The 12,927-nt window shown below is 39.1% G+C and overlaps 1 protein-coding gene across 1 annotated transcript in view; it reads left to right on the top strand.

Moving 5' to 3' along the window:
* Positions 1-11,088, top strand: part of wnt10a (wingless-type MMTV integration site family, member 10a) — a 19,330-nt gene extending 8,242 nt beyond the window's left edge. Inside the window, exon 4 of the mRNA XM_020607693.1 lies at positions 10,076-11,088. Coding sequence (XP_020463349.1) covers positions 10,076-10,597 — 522 coding nt within the window. The 3' untranslated portion in view covers positions 10,598-11,088. The remainder of the gene's footprint in view (positions 1-10,075) is intronic.
* The last annotated feature ends 1,839 nt before the right edge of the window (positions 11,089-12,927 follow it).

The following is a 12,927-nucleotide window of genomic DNA, read 5'->3' as shown; positions in this document are numbered from 1 at the left end:
CTTTGCACAGCCTGCACCTGGGGTCCTGTCTGGTATGGTAGACCCTGGCCTCTATTGATTTTGTACTTAGAGCTTGTTTCTGTGCTGCCATGATTAGTGCCTCTGTGCTGTCTTTCAGTCCAGCTTTGTCCAGCCACTGGTAGGATTTTTCGATATCAGCCGCTTCTACTATTTGACGGTGGTACATACTGGGCATATATATATATATATTTATATATGTGTGTGTGTGTAGTAATCCTGGCATAGCAAACATAACACCTCAGTGTTTTATGTTATAGTTCCACTGTAGGGTATTAATTTTACATATTCATACCAGGGTAAAATATAGAATTGCCCTTCTAGTTAATGTAAAAGAAAGATGTAAATGACAATGTCAAGTGGAACAGAAGCAAGAAGCAAATTGTAAATTGCTCATTGTTCCCTTTTTCCTTTTGAGTAAGTTAGACCTGTATCATTCCATCAGTTTACTTCTGGTTTCCTTGATTATGAAGACAAAACACACGCGGAGCGCGTCAGACAAGCTCAACAACAGCTGGCCTTCCTGCAGCAGCTCTAATGGCAGAAGCAGTTGTAGATGTAGAACTGGTGACATAAATCCCAATGTGTACTTTAGACATGGGAGCAAATTTTCAGCAGGGGCTGATATAAAATCAGTAGCAACAAGTTTATGAGTCAAGAAAAGAGAATACTTTGTCTTTAGGGTCCTTCTTTTTTTTTTGGATGTTAAAGGTGCGATTATGAAACTCAGTAACATGCATAATCACAAACTAGCCTCATGTATCTTGTCTTTATACTGTCTACTACACCTCCTGAGGTATTTCTTTTTTGTTTTGCCCACCAGTCTGTTTAGCAGTGTGAGAAACAAATACAGTGGATAATGAGATGATGTGGTATAAATTTGTCGAGACGAGGAAGATATTTAAACCAACTTACTTGTAGATGTGACTGGAAACAAAAACCTACTAAACAAGTTAGTTACAGTGTTGTGGGAGGTCAGCTTTCAGAAGCACAGACAAATTAATTGCAAAGTTAAACAGTATTATATACTAACTTTATAAAAGTGTATTCATTAGAAACAAACCAGGCCCATTCCAGCATTTGGCAGGTGAAGTGCCCTGGAGGAAAAATTTCAGAATCACAATATTTAATCACAGCCTTTAATCTTTAACAACAGTCCCTCAGAGAAAACTTTTTAATGTACAGTTTGATTTTGGCTCTCATACCACGTGAATAATCTTTGCTTTCAGTGTGCCAGGCTGCAGATTCCAGCCAAGTGAACATCCATCAAACTGGAGAAACTCTGACTCTAAGTCAACATCAAAGAGGCTCTGCCTCATTTTTGGCAAAGAGTCTGTTTAGGACCAGCAGGGACCAAATGACACCCAGTGCCCCTGACCTTTAGCCCTTTGTATGTTGACACAAGCCTGATGACTCCTGATGACCTTGGTAGGGTTCAAGGCTGAAATCTTTTGTCTGCTTGCTTATATGATAGATCTGGTTATATGTCACTTATGCACAGGGGAAAATGTCTTTAATACTCAGTTTATAGGGGTGAAGGGTGAAGTCAAACTCACTTACTGTATTGTTGAAATTATAAAATGAGGTTAATAGATGTCTTTCATGGGATTTAGGCATGAAATCAGTGGGTTACAGTATGTGAGCACTGAGTATAATACCAAATCAGATTTGGCACAGAGCTGCTGAGAGGTGGTTACCGTGAGTAGCTATAACGTTCCATAGGGTTGAAAATACTGCTTGAATGAATGTGATACACAGAGCAATGAGAGAGAGAGAGATGGCAATGAAAGACAGAGAAAAGGAAGAAGAAGAGAGAAAACTCAGTATCAGTTACTGCAGAGCTGTTTCACTGTAAAATATCACACAGCATGATGACTTCAAATGGCACAGGAAGCCACAACAAAACCTAAGACTTTGTAACACCTACACGTACACAAACACATGCACACACACACCTACATGCACATACACATGGCCTCTACAATCAGAAACACTGACAGGTGGGGCCTCAAAATAATGCCTACCTTTCTCTTGTCTCCTTCCACCCACTGGCCCATTACTAGCACTGGTTCACCTCCCTCCGCCCCTCCGCCCCCTTGCTTGACTCCCCCTTTCAGAGAAGTAGTCTTTAGGCAGAGGAATGCAGTGGTTTTTTAGCAGGGTGTGCATGTCGCCTCATGCCCACCCCAGGGTTCTCACGATGTCCCGTCTTGTTTTTAGCCCTAATTAGTGACTGCTGGCAGTTTGGAAACAGATGTTTAAAACCCTGCAAAAGATTTTAGACTTCAAACACCGAGGCGGAAAGTAGAAAGAGATTCGCCCTTCCTTCCCTCCCCTCTTCCCATTCTATTGCTCTGCCACCTCCTTCTCTCTAGCAGGGCTGATTACAGAAACAATACTATAAATTAAGGAGGCACAAGAAATCAAGGCAGAGGGGAGGTTTATTTACAAATGATGTCAGTATGTCACTAACACCATACATATGTAAAGTTCCAGCTTTACCACCTGCTTGTTTATACTTGGAAAAAACAAAATAGGCTATTAATTAATGTACTACATAGGAAAAAATCATTTCAAGCTACTCTACCTAATTTCTTTCCAGCCACTAGAGGATCTAGTGGAAATCAAAACAAACTGACAACACTTTGCTCCTACTGTAACTGCTCTTTGCCCCACCCGTCCTGTTTCCTAGTGATGACATATACCACAAGTGCCTGGCTGCAACAAATTGTACAAAAATCTGACTCCAGTGTGAAGCTAGCGTTAGCAATCCAGCAAAGCAGTCTTTTTCTGCTAATGTGACATAAAGCACTAACGCTATACAAAACTCAAATTACTCTGAAATGAAACTCATATTAATTCAATACAAAAGTAAAGTCAGGACGATGATAGGTTGCTAATGTTACCAAAACAAATAACATTAGCTTTAGATGTTACCATATCCCAAAGGAAAGAATGCACATCTGAATCACATTTGCATCCATTGGCTGTCATTTCAAAAAGCCAAACCAATGATAACCCGAGCTTTTGCTTTTATTTGTCCAATTCTCTCTCTCTCTCTCAAAAAAAAAAAAGAATAAAAAAAAAGACGACATCTATCTAAAGGACAATCACCTTTATTGGCCAAGTATATTACACACACAAGGAAGTTGTTTCCGTTACAGACCCGAGGCAGCCATCTGCGGCAATGGTTCTAACCATTAGGGGCAGCTTGGGGGTTTGGTGTCTTGCCCAAGGACACTTTGACATGTGGACTGCAGGCACAGAGATTCAAACCTCTGACCCTCCGCTAGGGAGGCGACTGCTCTACCCACTGAACCACAGTTGCCCCCTATCTATCTATCCTATCTTATCTATCTATCTATGTCTTGCAGTTAGAATCTTGAATTCATGTTGCTGCGAAGATGCACATTTTAGCCCTCCATGTTGTTAAAGTTAACCAAAACATACTATTGTATGTGTGTGTGAGTGGTTTTAAGTAACCATGCTTTCTTCACTAGTGATAAGTGGCTGCTCATAACATAGAAACACTCTTCACCGGGGCAGTAAATTTCTTGACCAAGTTTTTTTTCTCTCTTCGAGCGTTCAGTAGTTTAGGGAGCACACCTCAAAACAAATGCTTGGCACACTTCCTTGTGTTCCTGCTGCAGAGCTCAGTGTCATGCCAAGGTTCTGTTGAATCCTGTCTGTTCATTAGGCAGGTGGTGACAGTGCTGGCTATGCAACAGTCTGTCATGTTACTGGCAATTTACAATTTACCATCATGATCATCACCTCAGGGGAGTAAGGAGAGATGGTGTGCATATTTTCAGGAAGCAAATTATACAGTTTAGCTTCTTTTCAGCCCCTGTTTTTTAATATGTACGTTTTGTAACTCACATTCCAATAGTAGTAAACATTTGAACATTTGCAACATTTTTCCTCACTGTGCAAATCAATTTTCAAGTTTTATGCTCATGATGGCATGTATTATGTTGGCTCTTGGTGATCTTCACAATGGGAGTGCAGGTGCAGCAAGAAGCATGGCAGTCATGATTCAATGGTACAGTTCAGTTTTGGCTTTAAAATCACGATGCATGTTTACCATTTGAAATGTAATGTATTTCAATGTGGAACTGGATATGTGGGCAGGGTGAAGTTATGAGAGACACTCAAAATGATAAGACAGAGCTGACAGGACTGCTCAAAAGAGGACAGACAGAACTGCAGAGGACTGTTGGCCTCTAGCCACACTTCCTTGACCTTCATTGTTAGATAAGGATGTGTAAAAAATACAACACAACCACACATTTCTGGAAACATGTATTAGTGACTGACATCCAAACACATACCTTGTAACATGATGCTGCTCTGCTGGCTAATGAGGTAATGGTCAAATGAGAATCTATGACCAGGTTTAGCGAACTGTCCTACTGTAAATTACATTTGATTGGAGGAATTTATGTATACAACCCAGGATAAATTATAAAGAACGCCTATTTTTGTAGGCAAGAAAAAGAAAGGGATTTTGACAAAAAAAAAACTGAAATTATTTATATGAAGGGCATACAGTATATGATATAAACACCAGTGAAATTTCTCTTCAAAGAGCCAATGGCATACTCATATCCAGCCATTTAATGTTTAATCTTGGGTACCTCTAGAGTAGCTTTGCCATTTACACCTGTTTTCAGGCAGTTGAAGACCCACACAAGCTTGACTCAAACCAGCAGTAGTGGGACTCCAAGATCTTTCTATGCCTGATGTTACCCTTACAGAATGGCAGACTTCTCTGGAGAGCCCATTCACGTGAATTCATTGAGTCAGAACCCACACAAAAAGCAAAGTGTGTTATATCAAAAATAGCTACATTAGTGCACAGCATTCACATTGGCCATTTCATATCATCAATGGTGTGCTAAGCATTCCTGAATCCTGACAGTACTGAGGCAGAGCGTTTGATCTGACTCACCGCACACACTACCCACACCAATTCATGTACATACACATGAACTCTATCCTACCAGCTCTTTTTTCTTTTACCCAAACATGCACATAAATATAGAAAGAGCCAAATGTTACACAGCTGAGCAGGTGGAAGTGCTTTTGCTGGTAATAACATTTTATTAGACTCTGAATGAGAGTTGTGGGCATTAACAGTGAGTAGACACCAGACACCAGACACACACACACACACACACACGCACACATTCTAATATAGTATAATTCTTACTATGTACTATGCGTTTGCTCATCAGTTACATGCCATTGTGTATGCATGTGCATGTGTGTATTTGTCTGTGTGCGTGTGTGTGACTGTTCTTTTGAAGCCAGGCGTTTGATTTGTCTAAAGTGATGTCTGAGCTTAATGTGGTGCTGTGGGATTTGTTTGTGTGCTTTGATATCTCCTTGGCTTTCTGCTTGGCTTTAAAGGTCCTTCAGTAGATTTTCTTTGAACTGACAAACACAAGGCAACATGCAGATTAGACTGTTGTTTCTCAGTAGGAAGGGTCGATTGTGGGACACATACAGAAGACATTCAATTAGGATTTCCCCAAAAGTGGTTAGTGGTGATGACACATGCATTAACCAGCGATTACATTTAATGCACCAAACAAAGTAGAATGAGGCATAAAATATACTGGTAGTGTAGGTGGTTAAGATGAAGCTGCTCAGCTACCATGCCTCCACAAATGCTTAAGTTGCATATTGTATTGCAAGCAGCTTAATGTGAGTTAATAATGAGACCAAAAGGAAAACATTGTATACTAACGATCTATTAGAGAGTTCTCATCTTGCTTACATATACACAGCTTTTAGGATTAGCTAGGGATGGGCATCACAAATTTAACACCAAAGAGCAAAGTGTAGTACAATTTTTTTTTATTGTGTTACAAGCATAGACCGATAAATTGTTCAGTTCCAGTTGCTTCATTTTATTTTTGTTGTTCATGCCAGCCCACAGGACAGTCCCTCTGTAAGTCATCAAAATTGCTTCACTGCTACTGAACTGGTATTGATATGGTCAGGATGACAAAATCAGGTGTAGCATTAGGCTAAAAGGAGTGTGGTAACACTCCACCGTTGGAATAGTGTAGTCCTAGATCACAGTTTTCATTATGACAGGGCTGTAACAAGCACCTACATGCAGTGCCTGAGTAAAGGTCTCATTAACTTTATATGTTCCAGGTCACAAAAAAATCACATAATATATGACTATTGCTAAAGGAAATGTGTTAATTGTGCTAAAGAAACAGGCTGGCACATGCTGTACACTTTTTCCATTTATTTTAACTCTAAATAAATAAGTAAATAAGGTAACTTCTCAACCGAATGCTTCACTGCAAAGCACAAAAGGAGGACAAATAATACAACTGTCTTAGTAGTCTAATTCAACTTTTCTAGTTCAATTCTGGCTCACGCTTTCATTCCCTTCTCCTCTCCTTCCTGTATTTAGTTATCATTAAAACATTCTCCTGTATCTTTAGCTAATTAATGTCCCGGGACACAATTTCAGCATCATACTGTGGTAACAAGCCTCTGATCTTGAGTTTACTTCATCCACTCCTCTTCATTGCACGGTAGTCTCCTCTGCTATTCTAATATGTTGCACATTTCTCCCGCTTTCTGTATTACTTAGCCTGCAGTCCTAATCTGCCACCAACATATCATATTTGATCTCTGTCTGGGGTTGTTTTATAGACGCCTCTGTCTCCCCGTCTAAGCCCATTAAAACTTGCCAGATGTTTGTTCCTAACTGTGGTCCACCACTGACTTTGAAGCAGTTTTAAAGCACATCTCTGAAAGCGACATAAGTCATGGCACATAGCATATATTAGCAAGTTTCAATCTTTATATCCAGTAACCCATGTTTTAAAAAGAAAATTATTGATTGATAATTGATTTTTATTTGTTTTTAACACAGTGTACGGTGACCTATTTACTCTTTTCAGTCCCCCTACTGAGTCTCTGGACATATTAACATGCCACACTGTAGATGAAATTTAAATAAGTATTCTTGTTGTATTTTTTTGTATTCTTGGGTGATCCTATATTTAGACTTGGTGTTCGTTCTTTTGGCTTTAAACTCTTTACTTGACTCCAGGAGAGCCCTGCAGAAGAATTCCTATATGCCTAGACTGTGTGTTTATGCATAAATGATGAATAAAAATCTTGAATCTTGAAAGTGTTCATATCAAGCAAGCTTTTATAACTTATATAAAGTGACTTATATTGTGAAAGACCCACAATATTTGTATATTTCTCCTTCAAATTGCCAAGACAATCACATGACAAAATACTACTAACAGAATTCTTATTCCTTTGATGCTAAAATGACAGATGAGTTAAATTTTAAATCAAGTGGTATCCTGTAAATCAAAAGAACTGTTAGAAGTCTCACTATTGGTTAACAGGTTGGTAGCTTACAAGTCAGAGCAGATAAACAAACTTGAATTAATTCCCTATGCTATTACTTTTGTTAGTGTTTAGAATTTACACATAGCACTGGCACATTTGAACTATACCATCCTCCAAACACCTTGAATTCAGTTTCACTGGTCCAAAGCTTGACAGGCCTGCTATGATTAGGGTTTAACCAAGTCATGCTGTACTACCGGAAAGCAATGGTTTTGTGGGCCTCATGGTTTTTGTAATATGTGATACACACATTAAAAAAAGAAGTTTGAGACATGCTATTATTATTTATTATCTTCCAGTTAATTTGGCTTTTTATTTTCCCAATTTTGCAACAATACAACTGTGATTAGAAATAGTAGTTTTTAGCTGCTTTTGTGTTGTACTACCCTAAACCTGTTGTGAATATACCATCAAATAGTAGCAATGTGGATGCAATTATGACTCTTGGGCAGTTTGTGTCTTCAAGGTTTAAGTGGGCTGGAGCATTTCATGATTACAGGCTTTGCTGTGTGTTTAAGGCCAGCAGGTTTGTGATTCTGGGGTTGCCTCTGCCCCTTTGTAAAAACTGAACCAAACACTACAGTCTGAACTCAGTGCAAGTGCTGTTCGAGCTATTACGGTGTTGTTTATTCTGAAGTCTTACAGCCTCTAGTGAGCTGTCTCCTCACCGCTGATCACTGTTTTTATTTAATTTTTCTTTTCAGCACTCTCAATTACAGTAGAGGCATGTTTACCTAAAATACATACTCTTTGGTCACTTTCTGTTACACATTATGAGCAAAACATACAATGATGCAAAGACTGAAGCAATTTAGCATTCTTTTGGATAATTGTTATATAATAATACAAATCATCTGAAGCTGCAGCATCAACATCTAATTTTCTCTTAAAAGCAGGTTCGATGAGTGAAAGTAACATAAACATATGTCCAAACATACAGTAAATATATATTTGCAAAAACAAATTGCATTTTGCTAAATAAGGAAGAAACCAATATTTACATGAGTACATTTGAACAGAGTTTCAGTCTGAGCAAAATTGTATTTTTTTTTAAACTATTTGTTGCAGCTTTATGCATCATAACCTCCCTGGCTCTATTTTGCAGGTATCCTGAATTTATAATTTTATTGCTTTGTTATTTTTATATGACTGATCGCTGTTAACTTTGGCTCTGTGGTAAACAGGAGTATTTTCTTTTCCTCTGCTTTTCATTAGTTCATTCCAAATTGATGAGTCAAGGAGCTCCATTTATCACTCTTTCATTTTGTTATCCATTTGGTCTAACTTGAAGTTGACTTGTATTTATGTCTTGTAAATTGGTCCGACCTGTATGTCTGCCAGATCTGCCTCGATCTATGAGGATCACATTGTGTGTGTGGGTGACAGCCTTGTGTGTGTGTGTGTGTGTGTGTGTGTGTGTGGAGACTAACAATATTGTTAGTACATGAATGTCCAGCATATGCATGTGTGTGTGTTTGTGTAAATGTCTTTATTGCATTGTGAGGACCTTTCTTTTTACACCATCATTGTGAAGACATTTTGGTTGGTCCTTACAACTCCTAAATGCTTTTTGAAGGTTAATACATGATTTTAGGATTCTGGTTAGACTTGGGTTTAATTTAGGATAAGGGTTGGGGTTAGGCATTTAGTTTTCATTATGTCAATAAGTGTCCTCACAACTAAGACATACTGCGTGTGTGTTTGTATGACTGCGTGTGTACTGACAGGGAAGGCAGCAGCATCTGTCAGTACTCTGGGTGGCCTGGTGTTCCTCTTGGTAATTGGATCTTAAAGTTTAGAATGGGTGATGACTGATAAACACACATACCAACACACACATATGGACACCCATGCATGCACATTTCCTTGAAGAACAGGGTTTATGCAATGTGGGATGCACCTGTGGGTGTATGCACGCACTCGGGACTCAGGCAAGCAGTGTTGCTCTAATGGGACATTTTGTGTTTGTGCTTGTTTATGCATGCAGATGTATTATAAACAGCAAAAACATTTTTTTAGACCTCAAAGTTCATATAAGACTGACATTGTGCATTGTGTTGTATTTTCATGTCAGGGCTTAGAGTGAGCCTTGAGATGAAAAAGGCTTTTTATTCACTCATTCATGCTGTATAATAAAACCAAAGCCACATAGTTTCACTAGCTAGCATTAAACCATTCATGTGGAAATATGAATATGTATCATAATGCTCTGAAGCCTATATGCTGCTACATGTGGGTCATGCTTGAAGTTATTGCCTGATGCCAGAAGATGAATAATGGCACTGCTGTCTGTTTGGGTTATACCTGCATCCATCTGTGTTATTCGATATCAGCATGTTTGACTACTGGCTTAGAGTCAGACCACCTGGCTTTTAAAACATGGGACCAGTTTCCTTAGGGCATTATGTGTCATTGAGTATATGGTGGAACATTAGCTTGCTTAGTAGAACAAGCAAATGAAAAACATTGAAGTGAGCATAGAATGAACAATGACATACAGCCTACAGCATGCTGTGTGTTCAAATGCAACCAGTAATCAAAAATGTCGCCTTAATCCTTGTCATTTTCTTTCTTCCCTCACCTCCTGTCACTCCCTTGCCTCTGCTCATTTCCTCATTCCATCCCACTCTTCTTTTTCCTCTGTCTGCATTTTATGCAGGTGGTTCTTGACCACATGAGAAGGAAATGCAAGTGCCACGGGACATCGGGGAGCTGCCAGCTGAAGACCTGCTGGCAAGTCACCCCGGAATTCCGGGTAGTGGGCTCAATCCTCAAAGAGCGCTTCCACATCGCCACGCTTATCAGGGCTCACAACCGGAACACCGGACAGCTCGATCACTCCCACCACAACAACCATCACCATCATCACCATCATCAAAACAGCCACCATCACCACCATCATACTCATCGGCGGCGGCCAAGCATCAATGAACTGGTCTACTTTGAAAAGTCACCAGATTTCTGTGAGCGGGACCTGGGGTCGGACGCAGCTGGCACGCAGGGTCGAATCTGCAATAAGACCAGCCCCGATATGGACAACTGTGAGAGTCTGTGCTGCGGTAGAGGCCACAACATTCTGCAGCAGACGCGGATTGAGCGCTGCAACTGCAAGTTCCACTGGTGTTGCTATGTGGTCTGCGAAGAGTGTAGGATAACAGAGTGGGTCAGTGTCTGCAAATGAAGAAACACACATCAGAGGACTAAATAAAGAAAACAAATAAAAAGAGATGTTAAAATCAAGGCTATTAAGATGAAAGGGCAATGTGACTAATATATGTGCCCCATACCATTTCGCTGTGGATTGCTCTTCCTTCAGGGCAAAGACAAAGTGGGAAGCAGCTGAGTCTGCAGAAAGATAGATGTGCGTGTTGGTGAAGAGTGTGCACATGCAGCCTGTGTCTAAAGCTACCACAGATTGGAGAGCTTGGATGTTAACTGCCTTTCTCTTCAGGCTAAGGAGAATAGTTACATCCAATAAATAGCTGAAAAATCCAAATATGAAATCAGATCTCTGAAAGCAACAAATGATTGTTGTTTCATCAGCATATTTTGACTGACATCGAGCTGCTGGAGGCTCAGGTGAACAAAGAGGATGTTGAGAATAAGCAGACATTTGCATGCAGAAAGAAAATAATATTAATTTAAAACACCGGAGATATATATGTGTATAAGTTGGCGAGCATGATGTCTGCGTCTCATGAAACTTAAAAAAAGTGGGGAAAGATATCGGAAATGTTTTCCAAACACATCGTACACCATACGGTAGCCCCTCCATCATCTGTATGATGACTTAACAGCCATGTTACATATCTTGGCATGTTTCCTATCTACTACAATATAAACAGACACAAATATACACCTTTTCACATGCACATGCAGTTTATAGCCGTTATCATGTTATACCTAGAATACATCAGAGGTTGTCTGGCTCGGCTGACACTCTGTAGATGTACGAATCAGTATTTTGATGCTGTATGCATAATGTGCAACCCTGATAACAGTGGTGGTGTGTTAATATATTTATTGTGGAACGGGGGATGTTGCAGCAATGAGGAATCAAAGTAGTTGAAACTAAATCCAATTAAAAAACTGATCTGACTGTTGAGGCCACTTCCTGGCATTCCTCATATCAGACCCTCACAACTGAAAGCATTTCCTCTTGTTCAACAGAGGATGTCAAGATAAAATGCACAAGAACAAGCACTACTTCAATACACTATAAGATTCATTTTGTGGATTCATTTGGAAATTGCTGGTTACAAATCACTGTGACACAGCTGTTTGCAGACATTTCTAAAACAGAGAACATTGTCCTAAATTAACATTACTAAAACTGTACCAGGTGTGGCCTGTGATGTGTGTGTGGTATGCAATGTAAGAGTGCTGTGAGAGTGCACAGAGTTCACAGAAAACCTGCAGTTTTCATCTTTGGCATGAGCTGAATGGGCTTATGTTCCTCACACTAGTCCGTCAAAGTGTTTTCTGTTTTGTGGTATAATGTACTTATGTGCGACACTGCGAGCTTCTTGAAATATATGCACGCTTATCTTCTTCACACTTCTTTGATGTGTATTTTGAGAATATTCTGGTGTCAACTTCAAAGTTTATAAATAACAAAGCTGATACTGTATGAATTTCTGACTATGGACATTTTGAAGATGATATTTGGTCTCAAGAAATTTCTATGAGTGAGGCAGTCAGAGTCAGACAGTTTAATTTATTTCAAACAAATATATTTTTTTCTGTCCAGTGTAAAAGATTATTTTGATTTTGATAAGTAGTTTGCACATACAGAACTGTGTCCAGCAAAACTCTGGGAAGATTTAAGAAATATGCAATTTTTCATGTCTAAAAAACTGTAAAGTATGTATGTTTGTATTTTTATTTTTATGTTTTAATATGGTTATTATCTAAGTTATTTTATTTTTGTGGATAACTTAATATTTGTAAGACAATAAAAACAGATGATAATATTGAAAGGGGCTTTAATGTGATGAATAAAAAAAAAAAATACATGAAAACAGTGAATTTGGTTAAGAGAACTGTTTTATGTTCATTTGGTGATAACCTAAGATTCCGAGAAGACAGTATGCTTATGTACGAACTGTGGATGCATGATACAGACATTAAATAACTAACTTCATTCAGTAAAATATCACACAGTGTGGCCAGTGTGAGTGAGACTGACACCAAATGTGAGTAAATGTAACAAGTATTATGAGACAAAAGTAGCTGTCAGCCACTTTCTTTTGGTCAAAGTAGCTCTGAGAAAAAAATAGGTCAGAGACTCCTGCTCTGACATGGTGAATTATAATGGATACAGGTAGAGTGTGTACCTGGAACTTGTGATGCATTTGATCGTCTTGCTGTTTCTGGTGATCCTATATATCTCTTAATGCATCCTGTATACCTCAAAACTGCCACAATGTTTTGGGGGAATACGAACAGGAAGTGATCAGAGATCTTGATATCCAGTGTGTCAGTCTAGGCTGTATTTGTGAAAGATTTTAC

The sequence above is a fragment of the Monopterus albus genome, unplaced genomic scaffold (assembly GCF_001952655.1).
Source record: "Monopterus albus unplaced genomic scaffold, M_albus_1.0 scaffold88.1, whole genome shotgun sequence".
In the NCBI taxonomy this organism is placed as follows: Eukaryota; Metazoa; Chordata; class Actinopteri; order Synbranchiformes; family Synbranchidae; genus Monopterus; species Monopterus albus.
Note: the sequence above shows the minus strand (reverse complement) of the source record. Positions and strands in the feature narration are given on the sequence as shown.